This window comes from Maylandia zebra, unplaced genomic scaffold, assembly GCF_041146795.1.
Source record: "Maylandia zebra isolate NMK-2024a unplaced genomic scaffold, Mzebra_GT3a scaffold01, whole genome shotgun sequence".
NCBI classification, from domain to species: domain Eukaryota; kingdom Metazoa; phylum Chordata; class Actinopteri; order Cichliformes; family Cichlidae; genus Maylandia; species Maylandia zebra.
In genome coordinates, this window is record NW_027490031.1 from 1,444,806 (window position 1) to 1,460,403 (window position 15,598).

A 15,598-nucleotide genomic window follows, 5' to 3' on the forward strand; every position below is an offset into this window, starting at 1 on the left:
CAGCACAGGAACAAGCTCTGAGTACAAGATCCATAGAGGCTGGGGTCTGTCACACTAGGCAAGATCCCAGGTGCAGGCTGTGTAAAGATGCCCCTGAGACAAGGGTCCAAGATTCTAGCAGGCCAGTAGTAATCGGAGCACTAGGAAGTGGAGATACCAGCAACAAAATTGGAGATATCTGTCGAGAAGAACACAGTCCAAGGAACAGCTAAGATACTGTGTAGAACCCGCAAGCTCCCAGGCCTCTGGTAGAGGACTGGGCTTGAAGGATAGGGTTAGGGGTTAGGGTTAGGGTATTTTGTGGGAGTTCTGTTCTCCCTGACCCAGTGTTTCCCATAGGCAGTGTTTTCAGGCCTAGCATGTTTTCAGTTTTCAATAAGTTTGTAGTTTTCAGTTTCTCTCTTTGTAGTTTATGTTTTAAATCGCCTGCTGTGGCTGCATGGGAGTGGTGAAGCAGCGGGTTCAGGGGACAGTGCCAGGGAAAGCTGGCTGGCACAGCGGATATCCATCACAGTAAACATGTCTTCCCTATTCCAGTTGCTGCTGTTCCAGAGGAAGAAGAGTGTGTGGTACTGGGCTGAGATGACAGTTGAAAAGTTGAACACTGAAAATCTCTGAACAAAACATTGACTTGCATTGCAACACTGTGTGCATTTGGGTCCCTCTATCACACCTTCTTCCAGCCAAATAAATGAGTCACTTTTAGTTTTACTAAAACTAGGTCCTTATTTCATTTACACTCCACATAGTCTCAATAATATAAAGAAACATGGACAGTAACCAACACTTAAACATATCATTCCAACATTTTCTTAGGAACTTGGTATGTTATGGAAGCAAAACTGCACTAAATTTCAAAAAGAGCAGAAGAAATTATGAAAAAGTTCCACCATGAAAAAATATAAGACAGTAATTTAGAAGGTAATAATCCATCCAAAGGCAAAGCTGACGATCCATCTTCTATAAAGATGATCTATTGATTCAGTTATAAACATAATGTGTTCAATGATCTTTGATGGAAAATTTTTAAACTGACCTGAGAATTTCCAGTTTACAGTTTAGACTTTCCAGTCCAACAAATAAATGCTTCACTCCTGAATCCTGCAGGTCAGAGTTACTCAGGTCCAACTCTCTCAGGCTAGAGGATTGGGAGCTGATAACCAAGGAAAGAGCTTCAGAGCTTCTCTCTGAGAAGGTGCATTGACTTAGTCTGAAAAAAATAATATGACCATTAAAAGAAATGCCCTTGTTAAATTGTAACAAGGGTGCGGTGAGGAACTATTAGATTAAGCGATATTCTTTTTTTCAGAATTCTTTAATGCCCTACTTTGATAAAACAACATATAGATGGGCTTGACATTTATTGGCTAGATATTTGATTTGTTAATTAAACAAACAAATATAATTTGACCTCAACCTGACCTCAGCGTATTCAGTTTACAATTTAGACTTTGCAGTCCAGTAGATAGAAGTTGCAGTCCTGGATCCTGCAGGTGGTTGATACTCAGGTCCAGCTCTTTCAGACTTGAAGATTGAGAGCTGAGAACTGAAGACAAAGATTCACAGCATTTCTTGGGAAGGTTACACACACTCAGTCTGGAAATTAAAAAAAAAACATGAAAAATCAATAATTAGCAATGATTAATCCAAAATTTTAAATAATTTTTATTGCCTTTTGTTTAACAGGTTGTCTTGAAATTTTATAAATAATGAAAAATAATAAGAAACTACAACAAGCACTTGATCTGACCTGAGAATTTCGAGTTTAGAGTGTCGACTATCCACTGCAGCAGACAGCTTTATTACTCCTGAATCTTTCAGGCTGTTGGTACTCAGGTCCATCTCTCTCAGACTAGATGACTGGGAGCTGAGAACTGACAACAAATCTTCACAGACTCTACCTGAGAGGTTACAGCTGCTCAATCTAAAAGCAAACAAACAAAAATAAATAAACTTAAAAATTGTGTCTGGAAAAAATAAAAACATTATAAAATAACACAATTATACCAACATAAAAACATTATAAAATAACACAATTATACCAACATATCTAAAAGGAAAACAGGGAAGATTTTAATATCTGTGTATATTCAGGCCAAAATAAGTCCTATTTGTCCCGTCTTGGACCATTTCTCTCATTTAATTCTCTATATGAAGCAAGCAACTTGAGCTTCTTTCCTTTTAATGTCACTAGCCTTGCCAGACTAGACTGGCCAGTTTCAGGACATCTGCTGAAGGGCAGCACTCGGTCCTTAAGAACAGCACCCCTTTAGCTTCTACTTCTGAAAACAAACTTTGATCATGATTGAAAATAAAGTCGTCTCATGCTGATGCATAAATTACAGAACCCGGTTCTGGAATATGATAGTGGAAATCCACACCATCAAAAATTACAGCAAGATACATCTTTGTTTTCACATTATTACACTCATTACTAGGGCTGGGCAATATCATACCGTTCACGGTAATACCGGTATAACGATGGGCAACGATAAGAAAATGAAATATCGCGATAGAATATGGGTAAAACACGCATGCGCAGTGCCTTTGTTTTCATACACACATGGCAGATGCTGTGATGCCGCTGCAGTTTTGGTGGTGGTGATGTGTACGGCTGGCAGTGGGAGAGCTGCAGCCGTTGAATTTACTGTTACAGAAACGATTATTTTAAGAATAAATGATGCTACGAAGCAGCATGAAAATGCCATTGGGTCTGGCGTGGTGGCGATCTTTTTTTTTTTTTTTTTTTTGAAAAATCCTAAGTGCACGCAAACCAGTAAAATAAATTAAAACACATACTGTTGATAAACTATAATACAAAAATTACAATTAAAATTCTCAACAACAAAAACTGGTAAAAATATAATTAATATGTAAACAAATTCACAGGAGCGGCAAGTCCAGCGACGTGGCTGTTTCGTCTTTGCCGAAAACGAGCAGAACTCAAAGTAAATAATCAATCTCACTAGGCTAGTATCAATCCAATACCGATGCCGACTTGGTATCGGTACTATCGATATTTGGATCGATCCGCCCACCACTACCGTATTGTGTGTATATAAGTTTTGTGGATATTATACATGGTTATGTAGAGGATATAGCCATTTTCCACTAGAAATGCCTTTTTGTTAAACTGTCAGCAAGGAATTTACATTTGCACTGTTAAATTTTTATATAACTTTAATGCACATAATAAACAGCTGCTTGTTTAAGTGAAAATACATTGATTTTTTTTTTTTTTGCACTAATAAAGTTGTGGAGTTGTAAAGTATTTGTCTAGTGTCAATTATATCGTCAGTTATATCATTATCACAAATTTTCAAATGTATATCATAATAAATATTTTTGGTCATATCGCCCTGCTCTACTCATTACCTATTTAACATAATATATAATGCTGGATTACAAACATTAATGATATAAAAGAGCCCCCCAGTTAAAAGGTGCATTTGAAGAAGATGATCTGAAGTCAAAGGAGCTTGCAAAGAAAAGCGTCTGGACTTCTTTAAGTTACTTGAAGACGTTTCACCTCTCACCCGAGAAGCTTCTTCAGTTCTAAGGTCAAATGGTGGAGAGTCCCAGATATAAACCTAGTGGGAGTAACCCCCCACAGAGGGACAAAAGGACCCCCTGATGATCCTCTAATCGCCTGAGCCAAGGTGTGAAACTGGGTGTGGAGTTTCGGGTGAGTTCATTGTGAAACCTGGCCCCACCTTATCATGCGAATTCCTGAGATCAGATGGTCCAGGATGTGAGTGGGCGTTAAGGCGTCTGGGAAGGGATCTCAAAACTGGATTATAGATGGCAGAGAGTTGGTGTCGTAAACACCCGCCTCTGTTCAAAGATGGTCGCTCACAGTGGACATAGATGGCTTCTTTCACTCCTCTTTCAAACCATCTGTGGGGGGGTTACTCCCACTAGGTTTATATCTGGGACTCTCCATCATTTGACCTTAGAACTGAAGAAGCTTCTCGGATGAGAGGTGAAACGTCTTCAAGTAACTTAAAGAAGTCCAGACACTTTTCTTTGCAAGCTCCTTTGACTACGATGACCTGGATGACTGAGAACCTTCACAGACAAGATGATCTGAAATGCCAAATTAATTTAACAATGATTGCTGTCAGAAAACACCAAAGGAAAAGCAAGAAGCAAAATGTATTTCTGTGTGAAAGATTGTTACAGTAGCCTTCCAGAACCACTGAATCCAGTTATAATAATACATTACTTCTGAGAAGAAACAATTTCAGTTGAGTTTTTTCTCCATACTCGATGGTTTTTCTGATGGCTTATTTTTTCTCTACAATTACAGGAGCCACGTCATAAATGTAAAAATCAGATCTCTGCACTGAAGATGAGATATAAGGTATGAGCTTGGATTACCAACATAAGAAGATGTACTAACATTCTTCTGGCTAAAATAGAATGCTTTAGAAAGGAAGAACAAGACTCCAGGAATTAAGACAAGATTGTGAGTGAACAACTTAAGACAACTAAACCTCCTAAAGATGTCTGAAGAACCGTACCTAATATCCCAAGAATATTCTTTCGCTAAAGATTCAGACTGGACCGTAGCCTGGGTCAACTGCTTCTTGTCCCCACACATCCAAATGTTTTATGTGCAGAAGCAAATTGCAACTCCAACAGCAAAGCTACAGCGTACTTCGTAGCTCCACACACCTGTCAACACCAGGTAGGAGGGACAAGCTCATCTTCGCGCACCTGCCTTTAAACACCATCAGTGTTGGGGAGTAACGGAATACATGTACTGCCGTTACGTATTTAAAATACAAAATATGAATAACTGTATTCCATTACAGGTGGTAAGGTGGTATTCAGAATACAGTTACTTTGCTGAAATAAAGGGATTACACTGTGGTATTTTCCTGTTTCATATGTTCAGCTATGCCCTCTCTATTTTTGGTTTCCACGCCCCAAAGAAAACACGCATTAAAGGCTCTAATAGCTATGTCTCAATCTCACGGCCCATGTCACTTCTACTTGCGGCCTGCATAATGACGTGAAGAAATATTTAAAAAAATTATTCACAAAAATGATTTAATATGAAGGCAATAGGCAGAGTGTTACAGGCATAGCCCTAAAGAATGTAGCTTCATGGGCAGTGTAGTCCATGCTGCAGGGAGAATGGACTGCCATACCCGTTATGTGTCTGTGAGCGCGAGGAGGGAGAAAAAGGAAAAGTATGAGCTGTCACCGAGCAGAAACGGGAGCTGGAAGCATGCAAATATAATAATAACCACTAAAGCCAAAAAGAGTGCCTGACGAGCCCAGTTGTAAGTAAGCTATTAAGACCCAGCTGTACACTTTTTTCGTGTTTTCCTCCGAAACAATAAGTTCCATTGGAATGCCTCTCTCTTTCTCTCGCTAGCAATTTGGCCCAGACAACAAAGTAAAGCTAGTTTTCGGCTATGAGCCCGACACGGAACCCAACGTATTTGCCAGAGGGGGGGGGGATTGCACTGGGCTGTCAGGTTTTCCTTCATCCCCCATTCGCTACGCAGCATCAAGATTTTCTAGTACCAAACTTCCGGCACCGAGATGTCTGCCTCTTTCTGTATCCCTGATTTGCAATGAAGCAGCAAGCGTCCTGTCAATGAGTGGCCAGTTTCACTGCATTTATCATCACAACAGCAGCAGCAAACCTTCTGGCATTGAGGTGCCAGGTTCTTCTGTAGTAACATTCAGATGTGTAGTGATTTTGGTGAAATTCGGGGGGTGAATGTAGCATATGTGTTAAATACTTCTGAATTTCACCAAAACATCCTGCCTATGTCTGTGTGTGTTGTGTGGTTATGTGCTGCGTGATAACGTAGGCACATGCATGTGTGCCCCGGTCACGGCTCCTTTCAGCATTGCCATTGTCACGTTGCTTTGAGCTAACAAAAGTTCCCTAAGGCCTCAAGCTGCAATTTGAATATACCCGAACTGCTGCGTTTTGGTCACTTGTTAACAGACTCATTTGGTGTAATTTTGGTAGGAGGCTGAGTTCACTAATACAAGTTTTTAATAAGTTTTAGACCAAGGATGCAGCTGTAGTACTTGCATGCTAAGTTAGCCTGATCACTAGCAGGAGCTGAAAGGAATCGCTGCCGTATTTTGTTAACGGCATGCACTGTGTTCTGTCAGGAGAGGTGTCCTAGCAGGCGCGTGACACACAGATCACAGACCTGAATTTCTATGTGTTGCAGGTATCGAGATGGTTTTTTGTTCCGGGAATGTGGTTTTTCATTGATTGTGTTTGTGGTACAGTGTTGTATTGCCTGTTGAATGGCGTTTCTTAATATGATTGTATTTGAGTTTAATGTTTGAATTATAAGCACCAAAATGTTGGGTCCTGGTTTTTGGGTTATATTTGCTTGTCTGATTGATGTATTGTTTTGTGTATTTTTTCCTTCAAGTGGTTTTTGGCTATTCAACAGTGATATATTTATTATTTTGTGCTTTTGTTGTTTTTTTGAGAGCTTAAGTTAATATTTTAAAACAATTTATTGCATTTGGTTTATTATATTATTGTGGAATTGATTAGGCTGCAGGAAACAGCTCCTTTCACCATGGCTGGAGGAGAGGTACCCTAGCAGGTGTGTGACACACATACTCCACAGACCTGTATTTCTATGTGTTGCAGATGTTGCAGTATAGAACCCAAGGATCCAGTGTTGTCTCCTACCTCTTATTTACATGCCAGAACACAATCCATCGACAGGTGTAATACACAAACAGGTTACATCCAGTGTTGGAAAGGTTACTTTTAAAATGTATTACAGAATACATGCCCCAAAATGTATTCTGTAACGTATTCCGTTATGTTACTCAATGACAGTAACGTATTCTGAATACTTTGGATTACTTAATATATTATCATGCTGTTTACAACTACGTGAATGTAATATTGCTGTGATTTATTACTGTTACTGAAGGTCTGCAGCTCCGAACCGTAGTAAAGGGACCTCTGGCTAATACGGTGGGTTCCGTGTCGGGCTGGTAGCCAAAAAATAGCTTTACTTTGTTGTGTGGGTCAACTTTGCTTGCGAGAGACAGAGAGAGGCGTTGAAAGGCTGCTCCAACGGAACTTATTGTTTCGGAGGAAAACACGAACACAGTGTACAGTCGAGTCTTAATAGTTTACTTACAACTGGGCTCGTCAGGCACTCTTCTTGGCTGCTGTAGTTATTATTATACACTCAACAAAAATATAAACGCAACACCTTTGTTACTGCTCCCATTCCCCATGGGATGGACGTAGAGACCTAAAATTCATTCCAGATACACAATATAACCATCCCTCCCAAACAGTGGTCACAAATCATTCCAAATGTGCGGTAGTGGGCACATCTGCTATATTGAGATAATCCATCCCACCTCACAGGTGTGCCACATCAGGATGCTGATCTGACATCATGAGTAGTGCACAGGTGTACCTCAGACTGCCCACAACAAAAGGCCACCCTGGAATGTGCAGTTTTTTGCGCTATTGGGGGTCTGGGGACCCAGAACCGGTCAGTATCTGATGTGACCACCATTTGCCTCATGCAGTGCAACACATCGTCGCATGGAATCTATCAGATTGTCAATTGTGGCCTGTGGAATGTTGGTCCACTCCACTTCAATGGCTGTGCGAGGTTGTTGGATATTTGTGGGAACTGGTACACGCTGTCGTATACGCCGGTCAAGCACATCCCGAACATGCTCAATGGGTGACATGTCCGGTGAGTATGCTGGCCATGCAAGAACTGGGACATTCTCAGCTGCCATCTGCCCTGAACAATGTGAACCATGATTCATCCGTGAAGTGCACACCTCTCCAACGTGCCAGACGCCATCGAATGTGAGCATTTGCCCACACAAGTCTGTTACGGCGACGAGCTGGAGTCAGGTCAAGACCCCGATGAGGACGACGGGCATGCAGTTGAGCGTCCCTGAGACGGTTTCTGACAGTTTGTGCAGAAATTGTTTGGTTGTGCAAGCCAATTGTTCCAGCAGCTGTCTGGGTGGCTGGTCTCAGACGATCTTGGAGGTGAACCTGCTGGATGTGGAGGTCCTGGGCTGGTGTGGTTACACGAGGTCTGCGGTTGTGAGGCCGGTTGGATGTGCTGCCATATTCTCTGAAACGCCTATGGAGACGGCTTATGGTTGAGAAATGAACATTCAATGCACGGGCGACAGATCTGGTTGACATTCCTGCTGTCAGCATGCCAGTTGCACGCTCCCTCATTGCTTGTGGCATCTGTGGCATTTTGCTGTGAGACAAAACTGCACATTCCAGGGTGGCCTTTTGTTGTGGGCAGTCTGAGGTACACCTGTGCACTACTCATGATGTCAGATCAGCATCCTGATGTGGCACACCTGTGAGGTGGGATGGATTATCTCAATATAGCAGATGTGCCCACTACCACACATTTGGACTGATTTGTGACCACTGTTTGGGAGGGATGGTTATATTGTGTATCTGGAATGAATTTTAGGTCTCTACGTCCATCCCATGGGGAATGGGAGCAGTAACAAAGGTGTTGCGTTTATATTTTTGTTGAGTGTATTTACATGCTTCCAGCTCCCGTTTTTGCTCGGTGACAACTCGTACTTTTCCTTTTTCTCCCTCCCTCGCTCACAGACACAAAACGGGTATGGCAGTCCATTTTCCCTGCAGCACGGACTACACTGCCTATGAAGCTACATTCTTTAGAGCTATGCATGTAGCATTCTGCCTTTTAGCTTAGCACAACAACAACAAAAAAGCGCTCTCTCACCCAGGAAACACGCAGAGAGAGAGAGAGAGAGAGAGAGCGTCACCCTGTAACCATGGCAACCGTAACGCTGCCGCCTGGAACAACAGAACATAGCTGTCAAACAAAACCCAAACAGTCCTGACCCGCGACAAAATGAAACAGGGAAGTACCGCCGTGTAATCCATTTATTTCAACAAAGTAACTGTATTCTAAATGTCACCTTTTTAAACGGTAACTGTAACAATCATAGCAGCAAACTTTTCTATGAATGAGTCGCCAGTTTCCCTTTCCTGTATCCCCCATTGGCAAAATGCAGCAGCATGCTTTTGGAACCAGGATGCCAGTTTCTCTTCCTCTATCTGTCCTATGCAAATACAGCTGCAAGCTTTGGCACCGGGATGCCAGCTTCTTCCAAAGCTGCTTACCATCACTTCTGTTCATTTCAGAAATCGGCACGATAGTTATCGCTACCTTACCCAAAGTAAATTGTCGCCAAAGTGCTTGTTTATAGGTGGTTATACGATTGTTGGGTTTTTCCTCTAGATATTATCGTAGTGTCTTAAAGCATCTGTCACTGAAAACTGAATTACATCAAAGGTCTTTAACCTTCATAATGCAGAGTTTTTACTGCCCTAGGGAATGCCTTCTTTGGGGATCTGCCAGGACCGGGAGCAGCCACCAGTCTCCTTCGAGGCTTTCCCCAAGCCGCAGCTCAATTCTGTCTGAGCTTTACCAACTAAAACGCTATCAAAACCTAAAATGAGGATGCTGGCCCAGCTAGTGAATGATTGGACATCTGTATAGCTGAGCGCCAATGGTGTGTGTCTTACAAATGGCTGGGCATTAATCTGTTCAGACCAGCGTCTACCACCCCCAGACTCGTGGGGCAGCTTAAAAAAAAACTTTAAAGTTGATTGTCAAAGGAGTTTGCAAAGAAAAGTTGATTAAAATTGATTGTAAGTTTGATTTGTAAGTTCATTCATGAGGATGAACGCAATTTGAATCACTGGTTGGACCCTTTGTTTTTTGCAGGACATGAGGTGCCGCAGGCCTCCACTGCATTTTCTCCCTTTGAGATTCTGTTTGGTAGAAAAGTGCAGTGCAAATTCTGGACCTGAGAGTCAAGATATACAGTTTGAGAAGGTTGTCACGAGAGAATTTACTTACTCAGCCATCTGACCTCAGGAAATCACATGATAGGGTGGGGCCAGGTTTCACAGTGAGCTCACCCGAAACCCTGGCTGATTAGGTCCCACACCCACTTTCACAAATTGGCTCATGTGATTAGGTAGAGGATCATCAGGGGGTCCTTTGTCCCCCTTTGGGGGAAAACTCCCAGTGGGTTTAAATCTGGGACTCCCCACCAATTGACCCTTATAACTGAGGAAGCTTCTTGGATGAGAGGTGAAAAGTCTTCAAGCAACTCAAAGAAGTCCAGACACTTTTCTTTGCAAGCTCCTTAGTCTACGATGACCTGGATGACTGAGAACCTTCACAGACACAGGTCTATACAGTTCAGTGTTGATTTCAGCAATGTAAATGATGTGTCATAGTTTAAAACCTACCCAAAGTGGATCTGTACTTTGATAACAACTGCATATACAAATGTCTCAGAAATCCTAATACTTTCTGCTGCTGTGACACATTAAAGGTATGATACACCTGACTGAGTATATCAGTGGGTCTGTCGTATACCACAACAGACCCACTGACATTTCCATGCTTTGCACCATGCTTTATTTACACAAGCTATTTACACACAAGGATGCTTGCTTGGATGACTTCTCGGCTGCAGCTCTCTTCCTGCCAGCCACACGTACACAACAACAAGAACGCAATCAAAGGGAGGAACAGCTTTTTATGCCACCGAGATGTTGGGGGCAGGGATAGCTCAGTAGGTAGAGTGGTGGCCCCATGATCGGAAGGTCGGGGGTTCGATTCCCCTGAACAGCTACCCTGAGGTACCCCTGAGCAAGGTACCGTCCCTACACACTGCTCCCCGGGCGCCCAATGGCTGCCCACTGCTTCACTGAGTGAATGGGTTAAATGCAGAGAGCAATTTTCCCCACGGGGACCAATAAAGTACTCTTTCTTTCTTCTTGTACATGCTGCGCAGGTGCATCCATAACACCTGCAGTGGCATCACAGATGACGTCCCGCCACAGTGCTGCGGTTTATATCCATTATATACAGGCTAGGCTGCGCCTGTATCACCTACGACAACTGAGGAAGTTCAGGGTCTCTCCAAAGATCCTCAGGATTTTCTATACAGGCGCTGTGGAAAGCATCCTCACACAGAACATGACATCGTGGTTCGGGAACAGCTGTGTAAAGGACCAAAAAGCTCTCCAGAGAGTGATCCGTACAGCAGAACGCTGCTGCAGGATTGCTCCCCCCCCCCCCCCCCCCCCCCGCCCCCCCGCTTCAGGACACCTACACCAGGAGATGCCGGACTAGAGCAGCGCAGATATTGAAGGACCCGTCCCATCCTGGCAACAAACTGTTCCAACTTCTGCAATCTGGTAGAAGGTTCCGCATCTTCCGGGCAAGGACAGAGAGACTCAAGAGGAGCTTCTATCCCCAAGCCATCTGGGCCCTAAACACACACACCCGCCCTCTCACATCATCTATAACTGACTGAGACAGGACTCTCTTCCAGACACTCTAAACCAAGGCACAATGTACATTTCAAATTCCTTTAATTTTAAATATGTTTATATTGTCTATCCTGTAAAATAGTCAGATGTCTATTCATTTTAATGTAAAGAATTCACCTGCTTGCTGCTACTACTGCACACTCACCCAATGTATATACTAATATATATATATATATACAGTGGGGCAAAAAAGTATTTAGTCAGCCACCGATTGTGCAAGTTCCCCCACTTAAAATGATGACAGAGGTCAGTAATTTGCACCAGAGGTACACTTCAACTGTGAGAGACAGAATGTGAAAAAAAAATCCATGAATTCACATGGTAGGATTTGTAAAGAATTTATTCATAAATTAGGGTGGAAAATAAGTATTTGGTCACCTCAAACAAGGAAAATCTCTGGCTCTCACAGACCTGTAACGTCTTCTGTAAGAAGCTTTCCTGTCCCTCACTCGTTACCTGTATGAATGGCACCTGTTTGAACTCATCATCTGTATAAAAGACACCTGTCCACAGCCTCAAACAGTCAGACTCCAAACTCCGCCATGGCCAAGACCAAAGAGCTTTCGAAGGACACCAGGAAAAGTATTGTAGACCTGCACCAGACTGGGAAGAGTGAATCTACAATAGGCAAGCAGCTTGGTGTGAAAAAATCAACTGTGGGAGCAATCATCAGAAAATGGAAGACATACAAGACCACTGATAATCTCCCTCGATCTGGGGCTCCACGCAAGATCTCATCCCGTGGGGTCAAAATGATCATGAGAACGGTGAGCAAAGATCCCAGAACCACACGGGGGGACCTGGTGAATGACCTGCAGAGAGCTGGGACCAAAGTAACAAAGGTCACCATCAGTAACACACTACAACGGCAGGGAATCAAATCCCGCAGTGCCAGACGTGTTCCGCTGCTGAAGCCAGTGCATGTCCAGGCCCGTCTGAAGTTTGCCAGAGAGCACATGGATGATACAGCAGAGGATTGGGAGAATGTCATGTGGTCAGATGAAACCAAAGTAGAACTTTTTGGTATAAACTCAACTCGTCGTGTTTGGAGGAAGAAGAATACTGAGTTGCATCCCAAGAGCACTATACCTACTGTGAAGCATGGGGGTGGAAACATCATGCTATGGGGCTGTTTTTCTGCCAAGGGGACAGGACGACTGATCCGTGTTAAGGACAGAATGAATGGGGCCATGTATCGTGAGATTTTGAGCCAAAACCTCCTTCCATCAGTGAGAACTTTGAAGATGAAACGAGGCTGGGTCTTCCAACATGACAATGATCCAAAACACACCGCCCGGGCAACAAAGGAGTGGCTCCGTAAGAAGCATTTGAAAGTCCTGGAGTGGCCTAGCCAGTCTCCAGACCTCAACCCCATAGAAAATCTGTGGCGGGAGTTGAAAGTCCGTGTTGCTCAGCGACAGCCCCAAAACATCACTGCTCTCGAGAAGATCTGCATGGAGGAATGGGCCAAAATACCAGCTACTGTGTGTGCAAACCTGGTAAAGACCTATAGTAAACGTTTGACCTCTGTTATTGCCAACAAAGGTTATATTACAAAGTATTGAGTTGTATTTTTGTTATTGACCAAATCTTATTTTCCACCCTGATTTACGAATAAATTCTTTACAAATCCTACCATGTGGATTCATGGATTTTTTTTTTCACATTCTGTCTCTCACAGTTGAAGTGTACCTCTGGTGCAAATTACTGACCTCTGTCATCATTTTAAGTGGGGGAACTTGCACAATCGGTGGCTGACTAAATACTTTTTTGCCCCACTGCACTGTATATACATATATATATATATATACATATATATATATATATATATATATATATATATATATATATATATATACATATATATATATATATATATATATATATATATAGTGTTCAGTGTTCTTCCTCTACCCCCCCCCCCCCCCCCCCCCCCACACACACACACACACATTTTTGCACATGTCGAGGAGCGTGTCAGGCTACATTTCACTGTGTGTTATATAACTATGCATGTGCCAAATAAAGAACCTTGAACATATTTTTTAAAGGGGGCCGAAATCATTACAATGTTTATGTAAAAATAGAAATGAGTACAAACGTACTCACAGAGCTTTGTTGGAGGCTTTGGCCACTGGCAGCAGCCTCAGAAGAGCCTCCTCTGAAGCAGAGTATTTCTTCAGGTCAAACACATTCAGATCTTTTTCTGATGACAGTAAGATGAAGACCAGAGCTGACCACTGAGCAGGAGACAGTTTATCTGTGGAGAGACTTCCTGATCTCAGGGATTGTTGGATCTCCTCCACTAGAGAATGATCATTCAGTTCATTCAGACAGTGGAACAGATTGATGCTTTTCTCTACAGGCAGATTCTCAGTGATTTTCTCCTTGATGTACAGTGCAGTGTCCTGATTAGTCTGTAAGCTACTTCCTTTCTGTTTCAGCAGGCCTCGTAGCAGAGTCTGATTGGGCTGCAGTGAAAATCCCAGGAGGAAGCGGAGCAACAAGTCCAGGTGTCCATTAGGACTCTGTAAGGCCTCATTAACAGCACTCTGGTAGAAGTGTTTCTCTGCAGATTCTGTTATTTGAGACTTGAAGATTATTTGTCGTTCTTCCAGCAGATTGAGTCCAGACTTGATGAAGGTCAGATGGACATGAAGAGCAGCTAGAAACTCCTGAACACTCAGATGGATGAAGCAGAACACCTTGTTCTGGTACAGTCCTCTCTCCTCTTTAAAGATCTGTGTGAACACTCCTGAGTACACTGAGGCTGCTCTGATATCGATGCCACACTCTGACAGGTCTGATTCATAGAAGATCAGGTTTCCTTTCTGCAGCTGATCAAAAGCCAGTTTTCCCAGAGATTCAATCATCTTCCTGCTCTCTGGACTCCAGTGTGGATCTGTCTCAGCTCCTCCGTCATACTTGACCTTATTCACTTTGGCCTGAACCACGAGGAAGTGGATGTACATCTCAGTCAGGGTCTTGGGCAGCTGTCCTCCCGCTCTGGTTTTCAGCACATCCTCCAAAACTGTAGCAGTGATCCAGGAGAAGACTGGGATGTGGCACATGATGTGGAGGCTTCGTGATGTCTTGATGTGGGAGATGATCCTGCTGGCCTGATCCTCATCTTTGAATCTCTTCTTGAAGTACTGCTCCTTCTGTGGGTCAGTGAACCCTCTGACCTCTGTCACTCTGTGAACATACTTAGGGGGGATCTGATTGGCTGCTGCAGGTCGTGTGGTTACCCAGATATGAGCAGAGGGAAGCAGTTTCCCCCTGATCAGGTTTGTGAGAAGTACATTAACTGCAGTGGGCACTGTAACATCAGTCACACTCTCAGTGTTGTGGAAGTCCAGGGGAGGGCGACACTCATCCAGACCATCAAAGATGAACACAACCTGGAAGTCTTCAAAGCTGCAGATTCCTGCTTTTTTGGTTTCAGTAAAGAAGTGATGAACAAGTCCCACCAAGCTGAACTTTTCCTCTTTCAGCACATTCAGCTCTCTGAAAGTGAATGGAAATATGAACTGGATGTCCTGGTTGGCTTTGTCTTCAGCCCAGTCCAGGGTGTATTTCTGTGTTAAGACTGTTTTCCCAATGCCAGCCACTCCCTTTGTCAGCACTGTTCTGATTAGTTCCTGTTTTTCAAGTGAGTCTTTAAAGATGTCCTCTTGTCTGATTGTTGTTTCTGGTTTGTCTGGTGTCCTGTTTGCTGTTTCAATCTGTCTGACCTCATGTTCATTATTGACCTCTGCAGTCCCTCCCTCTGTGATGTAGAGCTCTGTGTAGATCTGATTCAGGAGGGTTGGGTTTCCTGCTTTAGCGATCCCCTCAAACACACACTGGAACTTCTTCTTCAGGTTGGACTTAAGTTTAGGCTGACAATTCTGAAGACTATCTGAATAAAAAAAACATTAAAAAAGGAAAAAAACATATCCAGTCAAACCTGGTCTGGGGGTGCTATGTGAAGAACTTTGCCTGCTGCTTATTATATTCATTATATTTTTTTATGCTCATTCTACCCAAAATTCATCAAAAAGGGCTCCGGGATTTCCTAAATGTAATTCCTGAAAACATTAAACCCACAAAATAATGAATTACTTTACAGCTTTTCGTATGTACCCAATCCTAACATACTTTACTTATGATATGTTCATTTTTTTTAAAGCAATCAGTTTCCATGGTTTTACCAAGTGA

General features: G+C 42.9%; 1 protein-coding gene across 2 annotated transcripts in view; it reads right to left on the reverse strand.

The window, feature by feature from the left end:
• The window catches only part of LOC101474960 (uncharacterized), a 29,156-nt gene that overhangs the window by 8,970 nt on the left and 4,588 nt on the right, over positions 1-15,598 (reverse strand). For both annotated transcript variants that reach the window (XR_013096021.1, XM_076880860.1), the window contains exons 7-10: positions 13,508-15,299; positions 1,751-1,924; positions 1,423-1,596; positions 1,037-1,210 (exon numbers count right to left, since the gene is read on the reverse strand). Coding sequence is in view for 1 of the 2 variants with exons in the window: in XM_076880860.1 (XP_076736975.1) it covers positions 1,037-1,210; positions 1,423-1,596; positions 1,751-1,924; positions 13,508-15,299 (2,314 nt within the window). In the remaining variant the exon portion in view is untranslated. The remainder of the gene's footprint in view (positions 1-1,036; positions 1,211-1,422; positions 1,597-1,750; positions 1,925-13,507; positions 15,300-15,598) is intronic.